Source organism: Eumetopias jubatus, unplaced genomic scaffold (assembly GCF_037043125.1).
Source record: "Eumetopias jubatus isolate StellerSeaLion01/CBP00866 unplaced genomic scaffold, mEumJub1_p1.0 scaffold_6, whole genome shotgun sequence".
Taxonomy (NCBI): Eukaryota; Metazoa; Chordata; class Mammalia; order Carnivora; family Otariidae; genus Eumetopias; species Eumetopias jubatus.
Genome location: NW_028274812.1, coordinates 26,377,933 through 26,399,294, shown reverse-complemented (window position 1 = coordinate 26,399,294; position 21,362 = coordinate 26,377,933). Strand labels below are relative to the sequence as shown.

The 21,362-nt window shown below is 36.0% G+C and overlaps 1 protein-coding gene across 6 annotated transcripts in view; it reads right to left on the bottom strand.

Annotated features, from left to right (window-relative positions):
* The window catches only part of REPS1 (RALBP1 associated Eps domain containing 1), an 86,310-nt gene that overhangs the window by 26,844 nt on the left and 38,104 nt on the right, over window positions 1-21,362 (bottom strand). For 5 of the 6 annotated variants that reach the window (XM_028121406.2, XM_028121401.2, XM_028121403.2 and 2 more), the window contains exons 2-8: window positions 12,613-12,736; window positions 10,883-11,079; window positions 10,599-10,752; window positions 9,950-10,074; window positions 9,276-9,438; window positions 8,933-8,996; window positions 7,611-7,765 (exon numbers count right to left, since the gene is read on the bottom strand). In XM_028121406.2, the coding sequence (XP_027977207.1) occupies window positions 7,611-7,765; window positions 8,933-8,996; window positions 9,276-9,438; window positions 9,950-10,074; window positions 10,599-10,752; window positions 10,883-11,079; window positions 12,613-12,736 (982 nt within the window). The remainder of the gene's footprint in view (window positions 1-7,610; window positions 7,766-8,932; window positions 8,997-9,275; window positions 9,439-9,949; window positions 10,075-10,598; window positions 10,753-10,882; window positions 11,080-12,612; window positions 12,737-21,362) is intronic. The other variant, XM_028121404.2, reaches the window with a different exon arrangement.

Here is a 21,362-nt window from a genome sequence, read left to right as displayed (position 1 = left end):
AATTTGGGGTAGACTGTGGGAACCTCTAATTCACTGGTACAAAGTTGCAGTGGGTCCAGCTTCTTGAGGCTGAGAAGTAAACCATGATTCACCCAAATAATTACACTTCATCATTAGCTAAGAGTTATTTTCCTAGAGCAGCAGTTCTCAAACTGTGGTCCATGGACTCCTGGGGGTCCCTAAGACTCTTTTAGCGGTGTCTGGAAAGTCAAAGTGGCTTTTGTAATGATAATAATGCTTTTTTCTGTGTTGGCACCTACAATGATGCAAAAGCAATGGTGGGTAAAACTGGCTTATCAGCAAGAATCAAGGCAGTGGCACCAAAATATATTAGTTGTTATATTCTTCACCCCCATTCCAGTTAAAATAAAAAACGTGCATGTCAACTTCATTGAAGAATGCTCACAATTATCACAGTAAAAATTATTTTTATTAAACCTCAACTCTGAAAACACATCCTCTTAATACTCTGTATGTCAAAAAGGGGAAATATATATAAAGCACTCTGCTTCGCATCAAGGATCACAGTTGTCTCAAGGAAAGATACTTGTGTGATTCAGCTGTCAGCTGAACAGGCCACTTTTTTCATGGAACACCATTTTTCTTGAAAGAACAGCTGATAAACTATAATTATTCAGACTTGGGTATTAGGCAGGCATTTTCTCAAAAATGAATTTAGTGAGCCTGTTATTTCAAGGAAACCAAATGTCTTCAGTACTTGTTATAAATGACAAAATTTGAGCTTTCAGCGAAAATAGAAATTTTGGAAAATGTGTAGGCATGTCCAAACTCTCAAGAACCTCCCAATACTTCTTTGAGAAGACAGGTTATATTAACAAATATGCTTTTTTGATATTTTGTAATAAAATGTCCCAATGTTTCAAAGATTTGTATAATTCAATGAACTGATATTTTATAAGCAATCAATGCACTATGTTACAAAATCATGCATGGGGTAAAAGATTCATTCAAAGTATATTCAAAGTGCAAGACAGACCTATGGATTTTAATGTAACAGTACAAACAATTCATTAATATGGTTTCAGCTTTCACAATGCAATCAACCTTTAAGAAATTACCATCTGTTGAGTCTGGGGGTAATACCAAAGAATATCTGTAATTATCTGAAAACAGTCCTCCCTTTTACCATTGAGGCCACATTTCCTTCATGTACTAGAGACTGGCAACCTTTTTCTACAAAGGGCCAGACAGTACATGTTTGAGGCTTTCCAGGCTGCCTATATGGTCTCTGCTGCGACTATTCAACTGTCGCAGTGCAAAAGCAGCCATCAATAATTCGGGAAGGAATGAGAGCTGGTAGGGAACACAATTTCATTTATGGAAATTAAATTTGAATTTCACAGAATTTTCATGTGTCATGAAATACTGTCTTTTCCCCCAGTGATTAAAAACAACACAACTACCACCACTCCGTCTGTGGGCTGTACAAAGGGGACTGGATTTGGTCCTCAGCACTTAAAAGTTTGCCAAATCCTGATACATTTCAAACAAAATAACCGATCTAACAGACTGAAGGAAACGTGGCCTCAATGGTAAAAGGGAGGACTGTTTTCAGATAATTACAGATATTCTTTGGTATAACAGACTGAATGCAGGACTAAACATGAGAATCTAGCTATCTGCTATTAACCGAGATCCTAAAAGATTTGCAAAGATGTAAAACAATATCACCCTTTTTATAATGATTATTTTTTAATTTTGGAGAACAGTTATTTTCTTAAAATTATCTATGTTAATATGTAAAAAGTTTACTATTATTACTTTAAAATAAAGCATAAAATTTATCAGTTTTAATTTCTAATAGGGTAACTTTTTTTAAATAGGGTAACTACTGATAGATCTAATCCACATAAACAGAGGCTCTTTGTGGTCCACAATAATGTAAAGGGATTCTAAGACTAAAAGTTTGAAAAATAGCTGTCCTAGGAGATCCAAAAATTACTCCTGGAATAAATTCGCAAAATTACACATTGCTTCTTTCCTACTTCACATATAGAACAACAAATGGTAGTAGAAAAAGAGCCTATGTTCTAGACAGGTAATGTGCTAATAGTAATGAGTCCGAGGAGAAGAATCAGGTGGGTAAATAAACTGCACCTCCTTCAACCTGGCTCCCCATAAACTCCAACAAAGAGCTTCATGCCCACCCACAGAAGTTAGTCTTTGAGACTGTATCCTTACGGAGGCAGGGGTGTAGTTTTACTCTTACCTGATGCAGTGTTCCAACCTAGCCTCCTGCTGGAACACTGTGTCAACCCTGCCTCCCTCCTGACGGTTCTGCTCTGCCCCTGACATCATCAGAGCATCAGGGCTGAAAAAGAAGAGCATGAGCCTAAATTATTTGTTAACGTAAACCCTGAAAGGGCTTTTATGCAAAAAGTATCTCCATGTATAAAAGTGTGTCTGGAAGACACAACCCAGTGTGATCACACTGACATACTATCAATTTCCATTTAATGTTAGAAATGGTAATATTAAAGGAGTGCACACTGCATTTTCAGGATCACACTATAAAATAAAAACACTGTTAGTAGTTTTCATCCTTCTAGCCTCCAAAGATTCTGAAAAGTTGCCAGATTCAGTTCAGTATAGTGTACCTGCTGAACAACAACCTCTTTCTTGAAGAGCATCAGTTTTATTCTAGGTTTATTTTCTCAGTATTACACTCAACATGCTAGCACTGTTTCAAAAATGACTGCCAGCTATTACTAATCTTATAGAAATATATACACTCCCTAAAGTCTTATGGTTTAAAACTTATTTTGCTTTCAAGCAGCAAAATACATGTAGGAAGAATTCTTCAATCATGAAGCCTCAAAGTTGCAAACTCGTTTAATAGCTTTATAAAAAGCAAAAGCAACTACATGTTTTATCTGAAATATGAATACTATGCTTACCCAAAAAGTTCTTAAAATAAAAAATAAACAGATGTGGATAAACTTTAAGTCTTCAAGGAAAACTACTAATGGTAACTTTTTCATTTATACTTAAAAGATAGGGATAAGCAGGGGTGCCTGGGTGGCTCAGTCAGTTAAGCATCTGCCTTCAGTTCAGGGGCTCAGGTCATGATCTCGAGGTCCTGAGATAGAGCCCTGGGTCAGGCTCCCTGCTCAATGGGGAGTCAAGCACTACCTCTCTCTCTCCCTCTCCCCACCCTCATGCTTGCTCTCTCTCAAATAAATAAATCTTAAAAAAAAAAAAAAGATTGGGTTAAGAAATGAAAATCCAAAAAGAAGTGAAAGAATTTAAGATATGCTTTGTTTTGAATGGTATCACATCCATCAAAGAACTACATTCTATATGCAGAATTAATTTTAATTTTCAACACTCCACAAAATGGAAACTTATTAGTAAGCAAAACTTTATACAGTCTACGTATAAGTTTCTCAGTTTTATTCCAAGGTTTTTTTGGTAAAAGTGAAGGTAAATATATGTAACAAGGTTTGAAAGAAACAAAACATTCACCCAAGATGCTAATTAAATTGTAGCCTATTAACTTTTTTTTTTTTCAGTATTGGTCAGCATTTTATGGGAACTATTATTTGACTCAGCTACTATACTAAAGATTATTATCTACAGATAGGAGAGTCTCATTATCCAAGTACAGCTTAAAATGGAAGAAGCCCACTTAACGTTAATCCACTTAAGATAATCAGAATTTCATAATGAAGAATAACTTAATGAAGGCTTTGTTTTTAAAACTTTACACAGAAAATTGTAAAAATGATTATAAAGACCAAAGAATAAAAGATGTTACAATTTTGGGGTATAATTTAGTGGCAAAATTAATAAAAATAAGAATTCAATCAGTGAGCATTTAACAGAGGGCCTGTACGTAAACACAGTAAAATGAAGATACAATATTGAGAAAGATGACAAAGCTCCCATTTATTTCCATGGAGTTCTCTTTCTAACTGAGGAAGACAGATGTCCTTCACTTCACTTTTGAGTTTTGCAGCACCATTGTAAAGAAAAAATGCAAATTTGTCCTTTTTACAAAAAATAATTAAAAGCATCAGTAGTTATTCCCAAGGACTATTATGAATCCCCTGATATGTAAACCATAATCTTTTAAAGCCCCTATTGGATCATCCTTGTAGAAATTTTCTCCTTCAAATACTATCAAGTCTTGTTAATATCTCTGCCAGGAATTTGAGGAGTTCCAATTATTTTGACCAATTTCATTAAATGGTGCATTTTTGCCAATATTTGTAACTGTCCTGATTTTTCAGCTACAACACCCAACTATCAGGAAAGAAATGACACCAGTGTTAAGAATGTTTATGTGTATGTGTGTGTGTGTGTGTGTGTGTGTGTGTGTGTGTGTGTGTGGTTCCTTAAGTGTAAAGTTGATGATGAATATTAGTAGTGCATATTTTCATTATAATCCCGTAAACCTGGTCAAATAATTTTGGAAAAATTACATATGTCCCCAACGCCATGTTTGCATGCTTACAGAAAGCCTAAGCTTGGTTGCTCCAAATGGCTGGAACTCAAGTCACCACTATTCATTATTTATTTTTTGATAACTTATTTAAACTGCCAATACAGAATACCTGCAGAGCTAATATTTTAGTATGTCCCAACATCACAAACTTATAGTAACAGCTATAATTCAAAGACAGAAATGTGTTAAAAAATATTGCACTTTAAAAGTGGCACACACTTAGCATTAATTCACTCAATAATTATTTGCTGATCAACTTAGCACATGCCTGGCAAAGTGCTATGTCCTTAGGATACTACAATGAGTATGATGCATTTCCTTTTTTTTTTTTAAGGAGCTCAGTGAGGTAGTAGAAAGAGGAAAAAAAAGAACAGGATTCAGTATGATGTGTGTGCCATAACAGGCAGCATATAGGAGATGTTACGAGAGATCAGAGAAAATAGAAACTAACCTTTGTCAGTCCGAAAGCTTCCAAAGAGGAATACCTATGATAAATTCTCAGATCAGCCAAAAGAAAGTGTTTGGGTATTTCCCTTTTAATGTCTAAAACTTCTAAAGTGAACTTCTAAAAACATACCTATTTTAAATTATTTTTGTGGATACTGATGGATCCACAGTGTCACACAACAATTTCTATATTCAAAGGACTTTGTGTACTATGAATCTCAGGTTTATTAGAGGTAGGTGAAAAAAGATTAATCAGTTTTTCCCACCCCAAAATTAATAGAGTTCCAAATTTATCATTTATAAGTAGGCAAAGGAGATCTGAATTTAATATTGTGTAGCCAAACGTTTATAATAAATTTGATCAGAAAACCATATAATATTATGTTGGAATGGGAAAAAACTATTTTATTCTTTGAAACCCTTAAAATTATAATTAGAGCAATAGTGTACAGATAAATGCAAGCAAAAAACCAGTGTCTCTTTGCTAAACAAACAGATTTAATAGGTATAAAAAAACAAATGCCCAAAAAAGAAATTCTTCAGTCATGAGCCTTAAAATTCAGGCAGTAGATAAAGTTTAGGAAGAACCAGAATTTATTTAAATTAAAAACAATGGGGTGCCTAGGTGGCTCAATCAGTTAAAGTGTCTGCCTTCGGCTCAGGTCATGATCTTAGGGTCCTGGGATAGAAACCAGGAGCTCAGGGAGCTGGCTCCTTGTTCAGCCGGGAGTCTGCTTCTTCCTCTCCCTTTGCCCCTCTCCCCCGACTCATGCGTGAGCTCTCTCTCTCAAATAAATAAAATCTTTAAAAACAAAACAAACAAACAGACAAAAACTCCACTGACTACATGCAATAGCCAGATTTACCAATCTGAATGCAACAGATAACAGGTTCAGACAAATCTCTAGAGAATAACAGAATAAACTTGACTTACTTTCTTGTATTAGTATGCTATCAGTTTTCAAAGAATTAAAGTCACAGAAAAATTCCAGATACAAGGCCCAATTTTTAAAACGATATACCAAATATGTAGCTACTAAATTTCTTCCCCTTTAGCTACTACCAAATAAGCTAGATAAAATTCTTTTCATTTATTTCTTAATTAGGTAAACCAAAGTACTGTGAAGAAAAATACTTAGCTTTCAGCTCAAGTTAGAGGTTACCTAATAACTACCTGAAATGATCAGGAAAATCCTAGGATTCTCATAGGATAATATTCTAAAAAACATAAAATCAATGCTAAAGTTTTTAATCACCTTATTCATTGATAAAAAGTCAGTGTACAATTCAGGTCCTGAAACATGAATGGCATCAAATCCACATTTCAGGTGGAGAAACAGAAGGAAAAAAATAGAATAAATGGTCAGAACTTGCCCAAGGTCACAGGAATAATTAGCAAAACTAGAAGATTCCTAACACCAAGGATATTGTTTTCTTCATGACATTAATAACATGCATGTGATTCCTTCTGTATAATTTAGGCAATAAGGTCAGATCATGTGCCTTTCTGGGTTAAACAGACACTGCCTAATAGATAAATGCCCTTTTCAGAGCCAAATTCTGTTTTAACTTTTCTTTTAAAAGTCTAAAATTCCTTCCATCATAACATCCAAGAGAAAATAGAGATAAGAAAACTGAAAACAATAATTAAGTTTTAATTATGCTCATTAAGAATTTAATGTTAAGATTTCCTTTTATTCATTCGGAATTTTACTCATTTCTTTACCCCTTATATTCTTATTTCCTTTTAATGAAAGCTACCAGTAAATATGGGCATTACAAAAGCATTCTTGTAAACATGGTAACAAAAATAGCACTACCTATAATCAAACACAAAATCTCCAGATTTCTTTACAGTCAGAAGAAAAGAATTGGGCTTTTGAAAGTAAAATGCCTACAGATTGCACTGGTCTTATGATAAACCAGGCATTGTCCTTCAACGAATTAAGATGTATTCAATGGAAAAATGCTGATAATGCGGACAGGTTACCTTACCTACCCCAGACAACAGATAACGCAACTTAGGGGAGGCAAATAACTAGATACTGAAATGCTGGTCAAAAGTTAAAGTGAAATAGTGGCATATATTATTTATCTCTTTAAAACTGACTAAACAGGGATGTCTGGGTGGCTCAGTCGGTTAAGCATCTGCCTTCCACTCAGGTCATGATCCCAGGTTCCAGGATCGAATCCCGCATTGGGAGCCTGTTTCTCCCTCTGCCTGCCGCTCCCCCTTCTTGTGTTCTGTCTCTCTTACAAATAAATAAAATCTTAAAAAAAAAAATGAAAATAAAACCTATTAAAATTGACTAAATAAAACAAACCATTAATCCAAGGTGAGCCTCTACAGCATATTCTGATGGCAAATCTACTTGCTATTGATGAAATGTCTATGTTCTTAAGTTTTAACAACTATCTTGATTTTGCTTTAAGAATCGTGTTGAGGTGCTTGGATGACTCAGTCGGTTGAGCATCCAACTCCTGGTTTTGGTTCAGGTCGTCATCTTGAGGGCGTGGGACTGGCCCCGCAATGGGCTTTGCAGTCAGCACAGAATCTGCTTGAGATTCTCTCCCACAACCCCTACTTGCACTCTCTCTCTCTCAAATAAATAAAATCTTAAAAAAAAAAAAAAAAAGAATCAAGTGGTGTGTTTATCAAGGCCTGCAACCAGGTCCCTTCACCTCCCAATCTTACCTGCTGAGTCCTCCAAATCAATCAGTTTGGGCATTAGGCTTTCAGGGAGTTTTTCTGGTAAGTCATAGCCATTCTTCCTAGCAACTACCAGATGAAAAGCAGCACAAAACTCATCCAGTGTCAATGCTCCATCTTTATCAAAGTCTGAAAGTTCCCTAGAAGACAAACTTACTATAAATATAATCACCTGCTTTGGATCCCTTTATGTCTCAAAAAGAAGCAAAAGAAACCCTTTTCCAGAAAAAGTACAATCATTAATTTTAAAAAAATCCCATAGATGGGAAGAAGTGTAATAAAGCAAATACAGCAAACTGTTCGACTGCAGAATCTAGGCAGTGGTCATATGGGTGTTCAAGGCACAATTCCCTAAACTTTTCTGAATACCTGAAATTCTTATAATAAAATGCTAAAAAACAGCCTAAATAAATAAGATCACTAAAAAATGACCTTTAATCCATATGCGTTTTTAAGTAACAGGATTTAGTTTAAAGGCAGGCTTATTTAATAAGTCACTGAAATTTTAAAAACCTTTGTTTTTGTTATCAAAGGTCTATATGTATCCACTTTAAAGCATCCAATAGAATTACAAGGCTTGATATTAAAAAAAAAAAAAACAGCGCCCCCATTCCTGCACTTTCTAGATGCAGAAGCAACCACTTTTGTATTTAAAGCCTTCCACTATAAATAGCATGTATATATTGCTAGTTCTTGATTTTTCAGTTTAGGCCTTATCTGTCTTCCTTCTACCACAGCACTCTATGCTACTAAAAATCCTACTAATGAAATAATTTAAAGTAGAAATAACATTTATGTTTATCTGATAATTGTTTTTAAAAAGTAATCTGTGATTGTAATTTGTTTTGACTGACTAATTCCAACTACGTAGCAGCTATCCCGAGTCTTAGTTTGGATTTCAGTGGGAGCTAAGCACTATTCTAAAGCTCATGGCTTAGTACAGGTACAGGTAGAGCGGACGGTGTAGGTACGTAACAGATATAAGCTTGTTAAAGACCAAATGGGTTACATGTAACCATGGATGAACCAACTAGCTTTGATTCCATGCATTATGCTAGCAACGAGAAATAGCGGACACAGCTTAAAAAATTTTAGCACTTTTTAAAGAACTACTGTACTGGCATCACTTATTTCTTTTCCAGAGAGTGAGACAGAAACTGACCATTTTAAGACAATACTGAGTTCTTTGAGAATATTCTTGAAAAGGTTACTCTAATAGTTTATTTTTTAAGGTTCGAAAATCTACCTGCTGGAAACTCCTTTGAAACAACCCATATTACCCAACTGATGTGATATACCACACTTACCAAATGTGAGAAAGTTCAAGAATAGGAAGTTTTGATTTTGTAAAAAACTCTTTAGCTGCAGATCCTGAAATATTAAAAGAGTGTTGTTTAATGTTATTCTGAACTTACAGACCCAAGAATAAAATGTGATGTTAAGTGTCTTAAGGCTTTTTTCATTGGGAAAAAGGTAACCTTAATGTGTTTATCTCATGTTTTTTTCTCCAGTGATTATAAACTCTTTTTAGACAAACAATTTGAGAATTATCTTTTATAATCTCTGACCAATAAAACCATGTCTTTGAAATTATGAAACTGAGCCTTTGTCCTGTCCCATCCAGAAGAATTTCTGTTTTTAACAACTCACCTGGAATAAATCCGTTTAGATCAGGCTGAATGGTTTTAAACTGATTTACATAATACTGTCTTTGTTCATCTGTTATTTTCCAAGGATCATCATAACTACTGGATTGCCTACGAATTTCATTGGCAGTTGTAGCTGATGCTACAGTTCGTACTGTTGTCTGGTCCTGTAATGAAACATTTTTTTCCTCAGTACAGTATCTATCTATATGATATATGGACAAAGATTGCTAGGTTATTTATCTTTGAAATTAAAACTTACTTTTTGTGGATGTTTAATATATGAGAAGTCTTCACAAAGTCATCAGCAAACCACATATTTGTTATAATCAGATTACTGAATGTTTCTGCACAATGGTTATATAAGTGCATAGAATGATAGCAATATGTAAGCAACAGAAAGTTACGAAAAATGTGCTAAGAAAGCCAAGCAAATATATTCCTAGGGGCAGAAAACTTTCAAAACTTCATTGAACAATTAGAAAGAAAATCAGCCAAAACTTTTAGTGAAACATTCCAATGATAACAGACTTTAAGACACGGAGCAGAATTCCATGTTCTATAAAGAGTGAACTTGCATTTACAAAATTTACAATAGCAAAAAAAAAAAAAAAAAGGTGACTGCAGCAATACTCTGAATGAAGCAAATAAAAATGCAATACCAATAAAATGTCACACCTGGACAGAAGCAGGATGCATGGTTAAAAGAGTACTGGTTGGTGGAGTATCTGCAAAACTGACCCAGGTTTCTTGCGGTGGAGGTGGAGAATGCCCTGACCACACGGTGTCGCCAGCAGAAGAACCTAAAAGGAGAATGGGTACACGTGTTGGCTCACTTCTGGAGAAAAAACAGTTATCAGGTTTTTACTATAACGCTCCATACAAATATTATAAATGTTTTCTTTGAACTCTAACTTCGACTTCAAAGAAATGTTAACGATTTCCCAGGTGAATCTCTTCAGTCAGCTTAAAATTATACCTCATTTAAATCTTTTAAATTGTTACTGTGCTTTCCTTGTCAATACTGGAACTAATAGAATATATACCTTATATTCTGGGAAATCATTATTTATTTGTTTCACCTTCAGAGAATCTGGTATCTATAAACTTTTGTCTAAGCCTCATATGTATACGTAAATGCAATTACCATTGTTCAAAATGATGTATCTGCTTACAAACGTTCATAGTTGGCTTTTGCTTCAAATTAAGGTACTTAATTTATAATTAAAAACTGTCTTGGAGGCAACTCATAAAGGAATATTACCAAGTTTCCCTCAATTTACCACCCTTAATATATAACCGTCACTTCTAAAGAATCTCCAAATACCTGATTGTGCTTCACCAAAGGGAGACCAAAATGGCCCAGGTCCTGCAAGAGGCCTCTCGCTATTTCCCCCACTGGGGTGACGGCTGTGCTTCCTCCATGTGTGTGGAGAAGTTGGTGGGGACTGCTGGGGTGAAACTACAGGGGATGCAGGTTCCTAGAAAGAGTATTATTAAGACTTAAATTTTTTTAAGGTAACATGTTCATTAATAAAGCACTCAACAAATGCTTTAGTGGAAACATCTACACGGGCCATCAACCGATAACAAGTTCAGGCACATGGTCACCTGCTGATCTGCAGATGTACGAGGCTGGACAGTATCATGGCTTACAGATCCTTTTTTCACTTGTCCCCTGCCAGGTGGTGGAGGAATTACACCAGAATAAGACCCCTGATTTTCAGAATCTGAAGAATATGAGGCTGCATGGCGAGATTCCTGCTCATTCTTTGAAGCAACAAATCTTGGCAGAGGAAGGTCCTTTACTGTTAACCACAGAAATAATTATTACTTTAAAATGAGAAAGAGCACTCATTAAAACTGCAATATGGATTAGATATCAGAAAGAATTTTTACAAAAATGAATACAGACACAGCAGACACCTATATTTATCACTACATTTAGACTACCTCCCTTAGACTGTTTAGGGAGACTCTAACCTAGAAAGTAGTAGTAACACTAAACTGTCCTTCTAAAGGCAGTAACAACAGCTATAATAAATGTCCTGTCTGGCTCTATGCTTGCAACTGAGGCAACAAGATGCCAAGGTCACTGACAGTAACTGACAGTCTGAACTCAGGGCAGTCCGACCTGAAAGCCTTTTCTACTCATACTGATTCTCTTAAGATGTTCAAGTTGTAAGTAAAGCAGAGAATATGTCACTAGATTGAGACTAGATTAATCTAGACATTTCGTGGCACAAAGTCCTGAAAATATTTTACTGTCCCCCTACCAATATCACAGTACAAGGCATGAGAGCTATCCACTTTAGTCTGGCTTGTGACATTTCTACAGGCAGATATCCTACATTCAAATAAACAGAGAAGAAAGAAGACCGAGAACTTCTTTGCAGGTCAGTCATAGCTCATACTTTTAGACTAGGCAACACACACAGGAGCAGAATTCTTAACAGAAAGTACACTTCCCTCCACTATGACTATCTGCATCTCTCTTGAATCTCTATACTAAGGAGGGGAACTACTAAGCTTATTCAGTATTCATATAAAAGAATTCAAAATTACCTGAAAAGAATGTAACCTCTCAATTCTAGAAGACTGACATGTGGCAAAACAGAGGTCCACAATGAAAACCTCACATTGACTAATAAACTGAACTTGGTGCTTAAAACTATTTATAAAAATTCTAACATTACAGAAAACCTCAAGTTTTTCTCTTTCCTCTTTTCCCTATGACAACCACAGAACTCTCTGCATTTAAGTGGCTACCTTTATAGAATTTCCACTGACTTCAGCATCAATAAGCCTCCCAATCACAGAAAAACTAATTATCCTAGGTGACACTCACAAGGTAGTCAGATGTCTGTACATAGGTTTTAGTCTGCCAATATTTTAACACTGTCCAATTTCAAATGCACAGCCTTCCCAAACAAAAAAACCCACAAAGTATTATGTAGTTTTATACTTATTAGAAAAGAAGAATATAAGGAAGGCATATAAGAAGGTGGTCAGTCACTACAATTCACCATTTACTTTGATAAAATCATGCCCCTAAACTCTTTCTAAGCAACTTTTAGTGAATTAATTCTGAAAAATCACCACTTTTAACAATTTTTATATTATCATCAAATACATACTAAGTACATACATACCAGAACAGGTTTAAGAGATGTTTTTCTAATATTCACAAATGAAAAAAGCACAGTAGTGAGAATAAAGCCATGACACTTAAGGTCACAAATGCCACTAAAATATCAGAAGATTCAACAATTCTACTAATTTTAATCATTTGTGATCAGAAGTCTATTTTCATTTCAGCTACTAATATATTCCATATTTACCTGTATTTATACTTTCCACTCTTAAAGGGAAACCAGACTGGGCGACAGCTACAAGTTTCAAAGCGATATAGAACTGACTTCTTCCAAAATAACCAAGCCTCGTTGCACCACAAAGCTCCATAATCTATAAAAGAAAGAAAAGTTTCATGACAATAATTCTCCAAATAAGCAGGTATTTAACTTCTGTTTATAACACATGGTATATTACTCTCCACTGACAACCAACTTCCTCAGGTTTCAGGTTTGTAAGTGAAAATAAAAAGGCACTGATCTTATATTAAGAAGGTTATGGTTCTCCTACTTAGTAAAACCCATGTGATAAAGCAATTTTATTTTATTAGAATAACTATTTTTTCTTGAGTCCTATTTTTCAGAAACAATGTACCATCCACTTTTCACAACACTCTGCATACAACAGGGCCAAAAGTTCCTGCAACTAATAGATTATTATGCAGCCATTTAAAGTACTAGTCATAAAATGACATATTACGTGGAAAAAAGCAGGATACATAATTTTAACCACATAAACACAAATTTGAAAAAAATCAGATATATACAAATTTATCAGCAATTTTGTTAGGGGAGATTAAGAGTAGGGCTCTTCCTCTTATTTCCCAGATTGTATTTAATGTGGCTATACTACTTTTCCTTAAAACAATTTTTGTTTGCTTTGTGTTTTTAAAGCATGAAGGTCTTCAAGGAGCTGCATCGATCATTCCAGTCATTTGACAAGTATTTCTAAACTGGCTACAAGAAGTACGTATCAGACTAGAGAAGAGAATTTTCGGTTATGAGATTAAACTACAACTCCAAAAGCTGTCTACTGTACAGACATTATAATCTTAAAATAAAATAAACACCAAGTATCCTTGTCTCACCTTCTCAAAAGATACAAATTCCTGTGGAAAGGGAGCATATTTGTCTATTTTCTTTTTCCTAAAACACTCAAAGATTTCCTAAGACACTCAAAGATTATGCCTAGATGTTATGGTAATAATTCACAAGTATTTACTAGAATTGCAAAAAAGCACCCACCACCAGTTAAGCAATGTATCACAGTCACAATAACCATTCGTTTACTCACACAAGACGACAGTCATTTTTTATGTGATTGCTCAGCAATGGAGGAAGTTCCTGATTCTGCCACTAAGGGGCACCACTTCAGTGTAAATTTAAAAGGGCGAGGAGGATTAAAGAGGCCAGATTCACATTAGGAAACCAGGAGGAAAATGGGGGCCAGAGTCATGAAGGCCATATAGCCTTGAAAGATATGCAGGCATTTTGTTATGATTACTGTCCCTTTCCACGATTCTTTTCTGCCCACTTGGCACCCTGTAAAGGATCATTACACACCTTAAATACTTTTGCTTATAAAACAAACCTATATGCCCTGTATCTATGTTTGATAAAGGGAAGACCTCAAAAGAAATCACAGGTAGTTGGTTTATCCTTGTTATATGTCCAGGTATCAGTCAGGAGGAGAGGCCCAGGGTCCAGGAAGAAATGCAGGGGGGTGTTCAGAAAAAGGGGGCACACTGGGACACCAGACAACAGGTGATAGATAACTAAAGCTGAGGGAGTAAATGAGATTGCCTACAAGCCCAGAGCAGGGAAAGGGAACTGTGGAGAACACCAAAACCTAAGGGCAGGTGTAAAAAGGAGCCTATGAAAGAAGCAGTGGGGAAAAGTACCAGCAGAAGGAGGAAATCAGGGTGGAAAGAGGTTCTGGAAGGTGGGGGAGCAAACCTTAAAAGCAAATCATTATTGCACATACAAATTCATGTACAAAGGTGTTCACAATAAGAAGTAACCTAAAGTTAACACAAGAACAAAACAGATACAGTTGATTATGAAATAACTATATAATGAGAAAACCATACATTTAAAACTCACTGCTTACAGTATTAATGTTATGAAAATAAAAAGCAAGATACAAAGCAGTGTATATATAAGTATAATCCCAATTTTATTAAGATATGTACATATAAATGGTAATGAATATGCCGGTGATTATTTCTGGGTACTAAGATTAAGGGGTATTTCTAGGTTTTCTTTACATGAGTCTGTATTTACTACCAAAAATATTTTATATTATTTCATCAGAAAACTGATAAATAATTTCCAAACAAAAGAATTAGTGGGGCCAAATCAAAAAGGAAAGAAAACACACCCTGTATTTTGCAAGTAGGAGGTTTTTGCTGCTTGAGCACTGGTAGAGATGCAGCATGGTAAAATCTCATTTGCAATGGATTACAGAATAAACATGAGGAATATAAGTGGAAAGAAAGGTTAGAATGCTTGGCTCTCCAAGAAAGTAAGTTTAGAAGGGTAATCTTGTTTCTCCTAAGTCTCAGAGATAGTCAGTGGAAGAACTGGCTCAAGAAGCCCGGTCCTTTGATTCTAAACCCAAAGCTCTTTCTCAGGGGCTGGGGGGTGGTGGGGGTGGGGGAGGGGGGAAGTGGAGGGTAGAAAAGCAAGGAGGGATACTATCTTTCTACTGTTTCAGACATAACAAAATTTTAAGCTGCCCTGTCAGGAAAGCGGAATGAGATTTTGAAAAGGGAGATAAAAGGGCTCAAAGGCAAAATATTTGCAGTTATTTCTCTATAACTAATCCTGGCTACATCACCTACAAAACTCACTTTGTGGCCCAAGTCAGGCATATGTGTCACTGATGACTATCTTTCCAAGCTACCCCAATTAGAGCGGCCACAAGCCCTTGAAAGCAGCAGAGGAGGAAAGGAGCTATAACATACACACTTATAAAAACGATCCCTGGTAAAACAGTATCAGGAGGTCTGATTTGCCAAATGCCTTTCAAAAAGATTAAAATTTATTCTCCCACTATCAATGAGTGTTTTTTTTTCATCTGTTCTCCAGTAAGTTGAAAAGGCCACTCACACACTTACATGTAGTTCTTTGACTGCCTGCGTTATACAGTTTCATATAGCTATTTCTTACTTTAGCTTTTATAATATTCAAATATGTGATATAGGGGCGCCCGGGTGGCTCAGTTGGTTAAGTGTCTGCCTTCGGCTCAGGTCATGATCTCAGGGTCCTGGGATCCACCTGCATCAGGCTCCCTGCCAGGTGAGGAGACTGCTTCTCCCTCTCCCTCTGCCCCTCCCACCCCTGCGCTCTCTCTCATTCTCTCTCTCAAATAAAATCTTTTAAAAATATATAAATAAATAAATAAATGAATAAATAAATAAATATCTGATAGAGTTATTAGCCCAGCCCTCAATGTTTTCTTTTCTTGTTTAGAATTTTCTGTACTATTATCATAATACTGATTCCTCCAAATAATCTTTAGAATCATTTATCAAAATAAATTGAGATTTTAATTGAAATGGCAATTTATTTTTTTTTTTTTTTTAACTTTTTATTTATTTATTCATGAGAGAGAGAGAGAGAGAGAGGCAGAGGGAGAAGCAGGCTCCCAAGGAGCAGGGAGCCCGATGTGGGACTCGATCCCAGGATCCCGGGATCATGACCTGAGCCGAAGGCAGACGCTTAACCATCTGAGCCACCCAGGCGCCCCTATTTTTCATCTTTTTCTTAACTTTAACAAGATCACTTCTAGGGGCGCCTGGGTGGTTCAGTTGTTAAGCGTCTGCCTTTGGCTCAGGTCATGGTCCCAGGGTCCTGGGATTGAGCCCTGCATCGGGCTCCCTGCTCCACGGGAAGCCTGCTTCTCCCTCTCCCACTCCCCCTGCTTGTGTTCCCTCTATCGCTGTCTCTCTGTCAAATAAATAAATAAAATCTTTAAAAAAAAGAAAGATCACTTCTAGTGTTTTACCATTAAGCATGATACTGGCTAACACTCTGCAACACCTCTGTTAAGAAACTATTCAGTTATGGGGAGTCGGGGTGGCTCAGTCAGTTAAGCATCCAACCCTTGATTTCTGCTCAGGTCATTTCCGCTCAGGTCATGATCTCAGGTCATGAGAAGGAGCCTCAGCTGGGTGGGGCTTTGCGCTGGGTGTGGTGCCTACTTAAAGATTCTCTCTCCCTCTCCCTCTGCCCCTACCCCCACCCGTGAGAGCCCTCTCTCTCAAATGAATGAATGAATGAATGAAATATTTTTAAAAAGGGAAGAAAAGAAAACTCTTCAGCTAGTTCCACTGGTCTAAGAGTTTTGTTTGGAGTTTTGTGTTTTCAAAAACCACAAACAGACGTTAATTTTATTGTGTGCACTCTTGGGCAGAAAACTAAAAGATCGTAATTTTTCTCCTTAGTCTATTATTCTTCATAATTCTATTAATAGAATTCCTAACATCAAACCATCCTTTGATCCCTAAAATGAATTCCATTCAGTCATAGTGTATATCACTATTTCAAATGATATTTATAAAATTTTAACCACATCTTAAAAATGATTGGCCCAAAAAAACACCAAAAAACAAAAACCCCAAAACCCCTATATCTGAAAGGTCTGGAAATGATGCTATGTTGGCTTTGTAAACACAACTAACAAGTTTTACTTTTTTTCTCTCTGCTCCGAAATACTTTAGATTTGGAACTATATGTTCCATCAAGATTTGGAAGAATTCACCTATGACATGGGCTGAGCATTATCTCTGATGTGTGTCTCAGTTTCTTCCAGGTCAGGTGGGATAAACTAGGTTGTCTATCTCTAAAATGTTTGATAATTTCCTAGAAAATCATTTATCACTTCCAAATTTTGAAATTTATTATTAGTTCAGCATTATCCAAAGTAGTCTCACTCTTTTAATTGCCTCTCTATGGTAACTTGCTCTTAGTCTAAATCATGCATATCTCTGAGCACACTTGCATAGCTGCCTAATGTTGAGAATCACTGAAAGCCCTCGTTAGGATATGGATTCCCAGACCTCTTCCATTAGATTGTAACTCGCCTAGGAAACCCAGGGTCAGCTAGTGTTGCTGGAATACTATCAACAGCTACCGAAAACCATTAAGCCTTATTTTCATAACATCATAAAATGTACATATTTATGGTAAAATAAGTAAAATGGTACTTAAGGATATGGAGTTAAAAGTTCCTACAATCCCCATCAGAATAACAATTCTTTTCATATGTTCTTCCCATCTTTTCCACATGTATTCAAACATATGAGCACACATACCTAACATATACTTTTTACATATATAGGGTCATGCTGTATATGACTTTTTCACACAATATTACTTGGAACATCTTTTTATATCAGCATAGGTCTCTTTCATTTTTTTTACATAGCATTCCATGCATGGACATACCTATTACAAATTAACCAGTCCCCTACTGATGGAGACTTAGGTTTTTCTAGCTTTCTATTACAAGTAATGCCATAAACATTCCCATGCATGTATCTTTGTGCACTTGTAGAACTGTAGGACAAATTTCTAGAAATGAAATATACTTTAAAATGTAATAGTGAAGTACTCCAAAAAAACTGTATCATCTTACTGGCCAGCCAAGAATTGTGGCTATGTGGTCTGAGACTAAACAGAGAGAGGCCAAAAGTTTTCATTATATTGGCTTCACAAGGATATCAATCCTAAATAGGTCAGTATTGACTTTTTTCCTGAATACTCTGTTCCATAATACTTATCAAAAAGCCACTAACTTACAGAAGAAAAGATAAACTAGATTATAGTTCATTTTAATACCTATAGAGATCAACGTGGTTAGGGAATCATTCTGTATCATTTATATAGTACTTGAGCAAGTTATATTACTTTACTGTGTCTGAGTTTCCTCCTATGTAAACTGGGGAAAATAATATACTACTTCTTATGACTGCTGTGAGCATTCAATGAGGCTGTATTTAATAAAACACAAAAGTGTCTGGTCCACGATATAATTATTACTTTTTATTTACCACCCTGATCATAATGTACTTTATTCAGAGACTTCAGAGACTAAGTCATTCTTAAAAACCACATTTTCCTGAGAGCCAAGAGTTAATGCCTTTAAGCCCCAAAGTGGGTTTTGTTATAATTTTTGATGAAAAGTCTTCTAAAATATAGGATGCTTTCAAGCCTTCATAAGTATTTTGAAGTTCTTGTTTAAGACAATACACTGAGCACAGGAAATTACCTCCTCTCCCTTCAGGAATCTTATTAAAATGACAGCAAGGGAAGAAAGCCACAAAAATAAATAGAAGGGGAAACAATGAGCAGGCAGGAAATCTCAACAAATGTTAGCAATCAGAAAGCAGATGGGGTCATGCCTAATAAAGTAGGTAGAAGAAATCAGTGCCAAGAATACCTACGGAGAAGAATCAATTTGTCCTGAAAAATCCAGGGACTCACCTAGAAATGCCAGGTATGACTAAGGGTGAGATTGGGACAGAGATGAAGATCCCTATCTCTACAGCTGCTCAGATTATTAGCAACCAGACTTTATCCTCCAAATATAAACAAACAAAAAACTGGCAGTTATATCTCTGAAGAAAGAAATGTCGGGAAGTACTAGTCAGCTGATAAAGGACAGGGGTTGTTGCCCCAGAGAAAAGCTCCTGTTTCTAGCATTTAGCAATCCAATAAGAGTCTGGCATCTGGCCCACTCCCAAAGGAAGGCAGCCTTTTAAGGAGCTAAATGCAAGAACACAGAGCTCAGTTATTCTATTGGTGCATTAAATGTAAACAGGTTACCAAAGATCAACCAGCAGCCAAGGAAAACCTACATAATGGGAGAAAACTGTCAAATTTAAAAAGAGGAAAAAATTCTGAGGGAAAGATATAATTCAGGAAAGAAAGAGCACTTAAAAATACTCTAGTAAGTATCCTCTGACAGATTTAACACAGTAATGCATCCATAAAACAAGAACAGGATATTATGAAAAAGGAACAACCAAAGAACAAGTGTCTGCAAATACACAAAGTTCAATGGAAATACTAGAAGATAGAGAAAAATTTCTTCAGAAGTAGGAAGGGGCAAGGTGAATTAGAAAATATGAGAGAAAAACAGAGAATTAATTTGGAAGGCCAAAATTTTTATTAAAATGAGGTCTACAAAAAATGCAGAGAGAATAGAAGAGTAATAATTATAGTACAACAGATTTTCCCCAAATCTAAAGACACAAGCTTTCAGGTTGAGAGAGTCTACTGAGGGCTCAACACAATGGGTTAAAGAATTCCTAAACACATTACTGTGGAGCTTCAGAACAGCAAAGATAAAACAAAGATCCTAAGAGCACCCAGAATATGTGTAAGGGAAGTGAAGAAGGGGGAGAGGTACTGATCACTAAGAAGAAATTTTACTAAATGGACTAGAATCAGACTTCTCATCAGTAACACTGAATCAGAAAACAATAAAGCAACACCCTCAAGGTTCTAAGGAAAAATTATTTTCAACCTAGAATTCTGTATCCAATCCAGCATGAAGATGATGGAAAGAACACACACTTTCGTAGATACAGATCTAAATAAAATTTATTTCCAATGAATTCTTTCTTGAGAAAATGAGGATGTTATTCAGCAAAATTTAGAGACAGAGTATCCAGGAAAAAGCAGATACGCACCAAGAAAGCAGGGAAATAAGGCTGCAGGATGACAGCTATGCAAATGACCTGGAGAGCAAGCGGTTCAGATTAGAGCAAAATGACAGAAAGCTCCAGGAGGATTTCAGAAAAAAATAAAGGGGAAGGAATGGATACAAAGGCAAACAGTGCTAGGGGGAAAAAACAAGACAACTGAGAAAATTTGGTAAGGGAAAGCTGTATAAGAATAATCACAGACTGGGGCACCTGGGTGGCTCAGTTGGTTTAAGTGTCTACCTTTGGCTCAGGTCATGATCCCAGGGTCCTGGGATGGAGTCCCCTGCCAGGCTCCCAGGGAGCCTCCTTCCTGCTCTCCCTCTGCCTGCCCTTCCCCTTGCTTGTGTGCTTACTCTCTCTTCCCCCTCCCGTCAAATGAATAAATAAAATCTTAAAAAAAAAAATCATAGTACTATATCATAGTACTGTATCTGCAGTATAAATATTTATATCTTCATAATGTAAACACACTTTGGTTTTCAACTTCTGGATTCAGTAAGTCAGAACATATTAAACAATTAAAAATTATGGTTTTAGAACAAGGTGCAAATGTTGTCAATACTAAATATGTAAAAGCATAGCTAACAAATTCAAAGAGAAGGATCAGAAAGCTGAAGGGGAAGGCATGGACTTCTGGGTTTTGGTCTAGTACATAAGAAGCTTAGAAGTCAACACTCTGTCCTAACAAGCAAAAAGCTGAACAAACTGAAAAACCAAGAACTCTTCTTAGATCTGTAAGAAAAGTCAGGTCACAGAGCAAACTGCTGCCCCCAAAACTGGAGACCAACAGAAGGCAAATACAGAGAATCACAACTTACTAGAGGCGAAGCCCATCAGCATCAACCTCCTTGAAACCAAGATTAAGTATAGGAAAGGGGAAGGAGAGAAATTGTTGCTCTTTTCATAAAAACCTTACAATCCCTGATTTTTTTTAATCCTATGCAGATATTATTTTGATGAAAACCAAAAGAATATATTTTTGAAAGATATAAGCAGACTCATATTTTCAATAAAGATTTTATAAACAAATTAGTATACTGTACCATATTGCAGTTATATACTCAAAGCCCCTAAGAAAAAGTGGAATGTTTTTCTTCACCTAATGGACTAACACTATTCAGAGTTTTTGCTTTATTCTGTTCTTTTTAATGATTTGTGACTTTTTCCTTGTTGCCAAGCTCTTTCATTTACTCTATCAGCAGCCTTTCTAGTTGTTGGCCTTCTGCCTTGCATGCCATGGCTTAG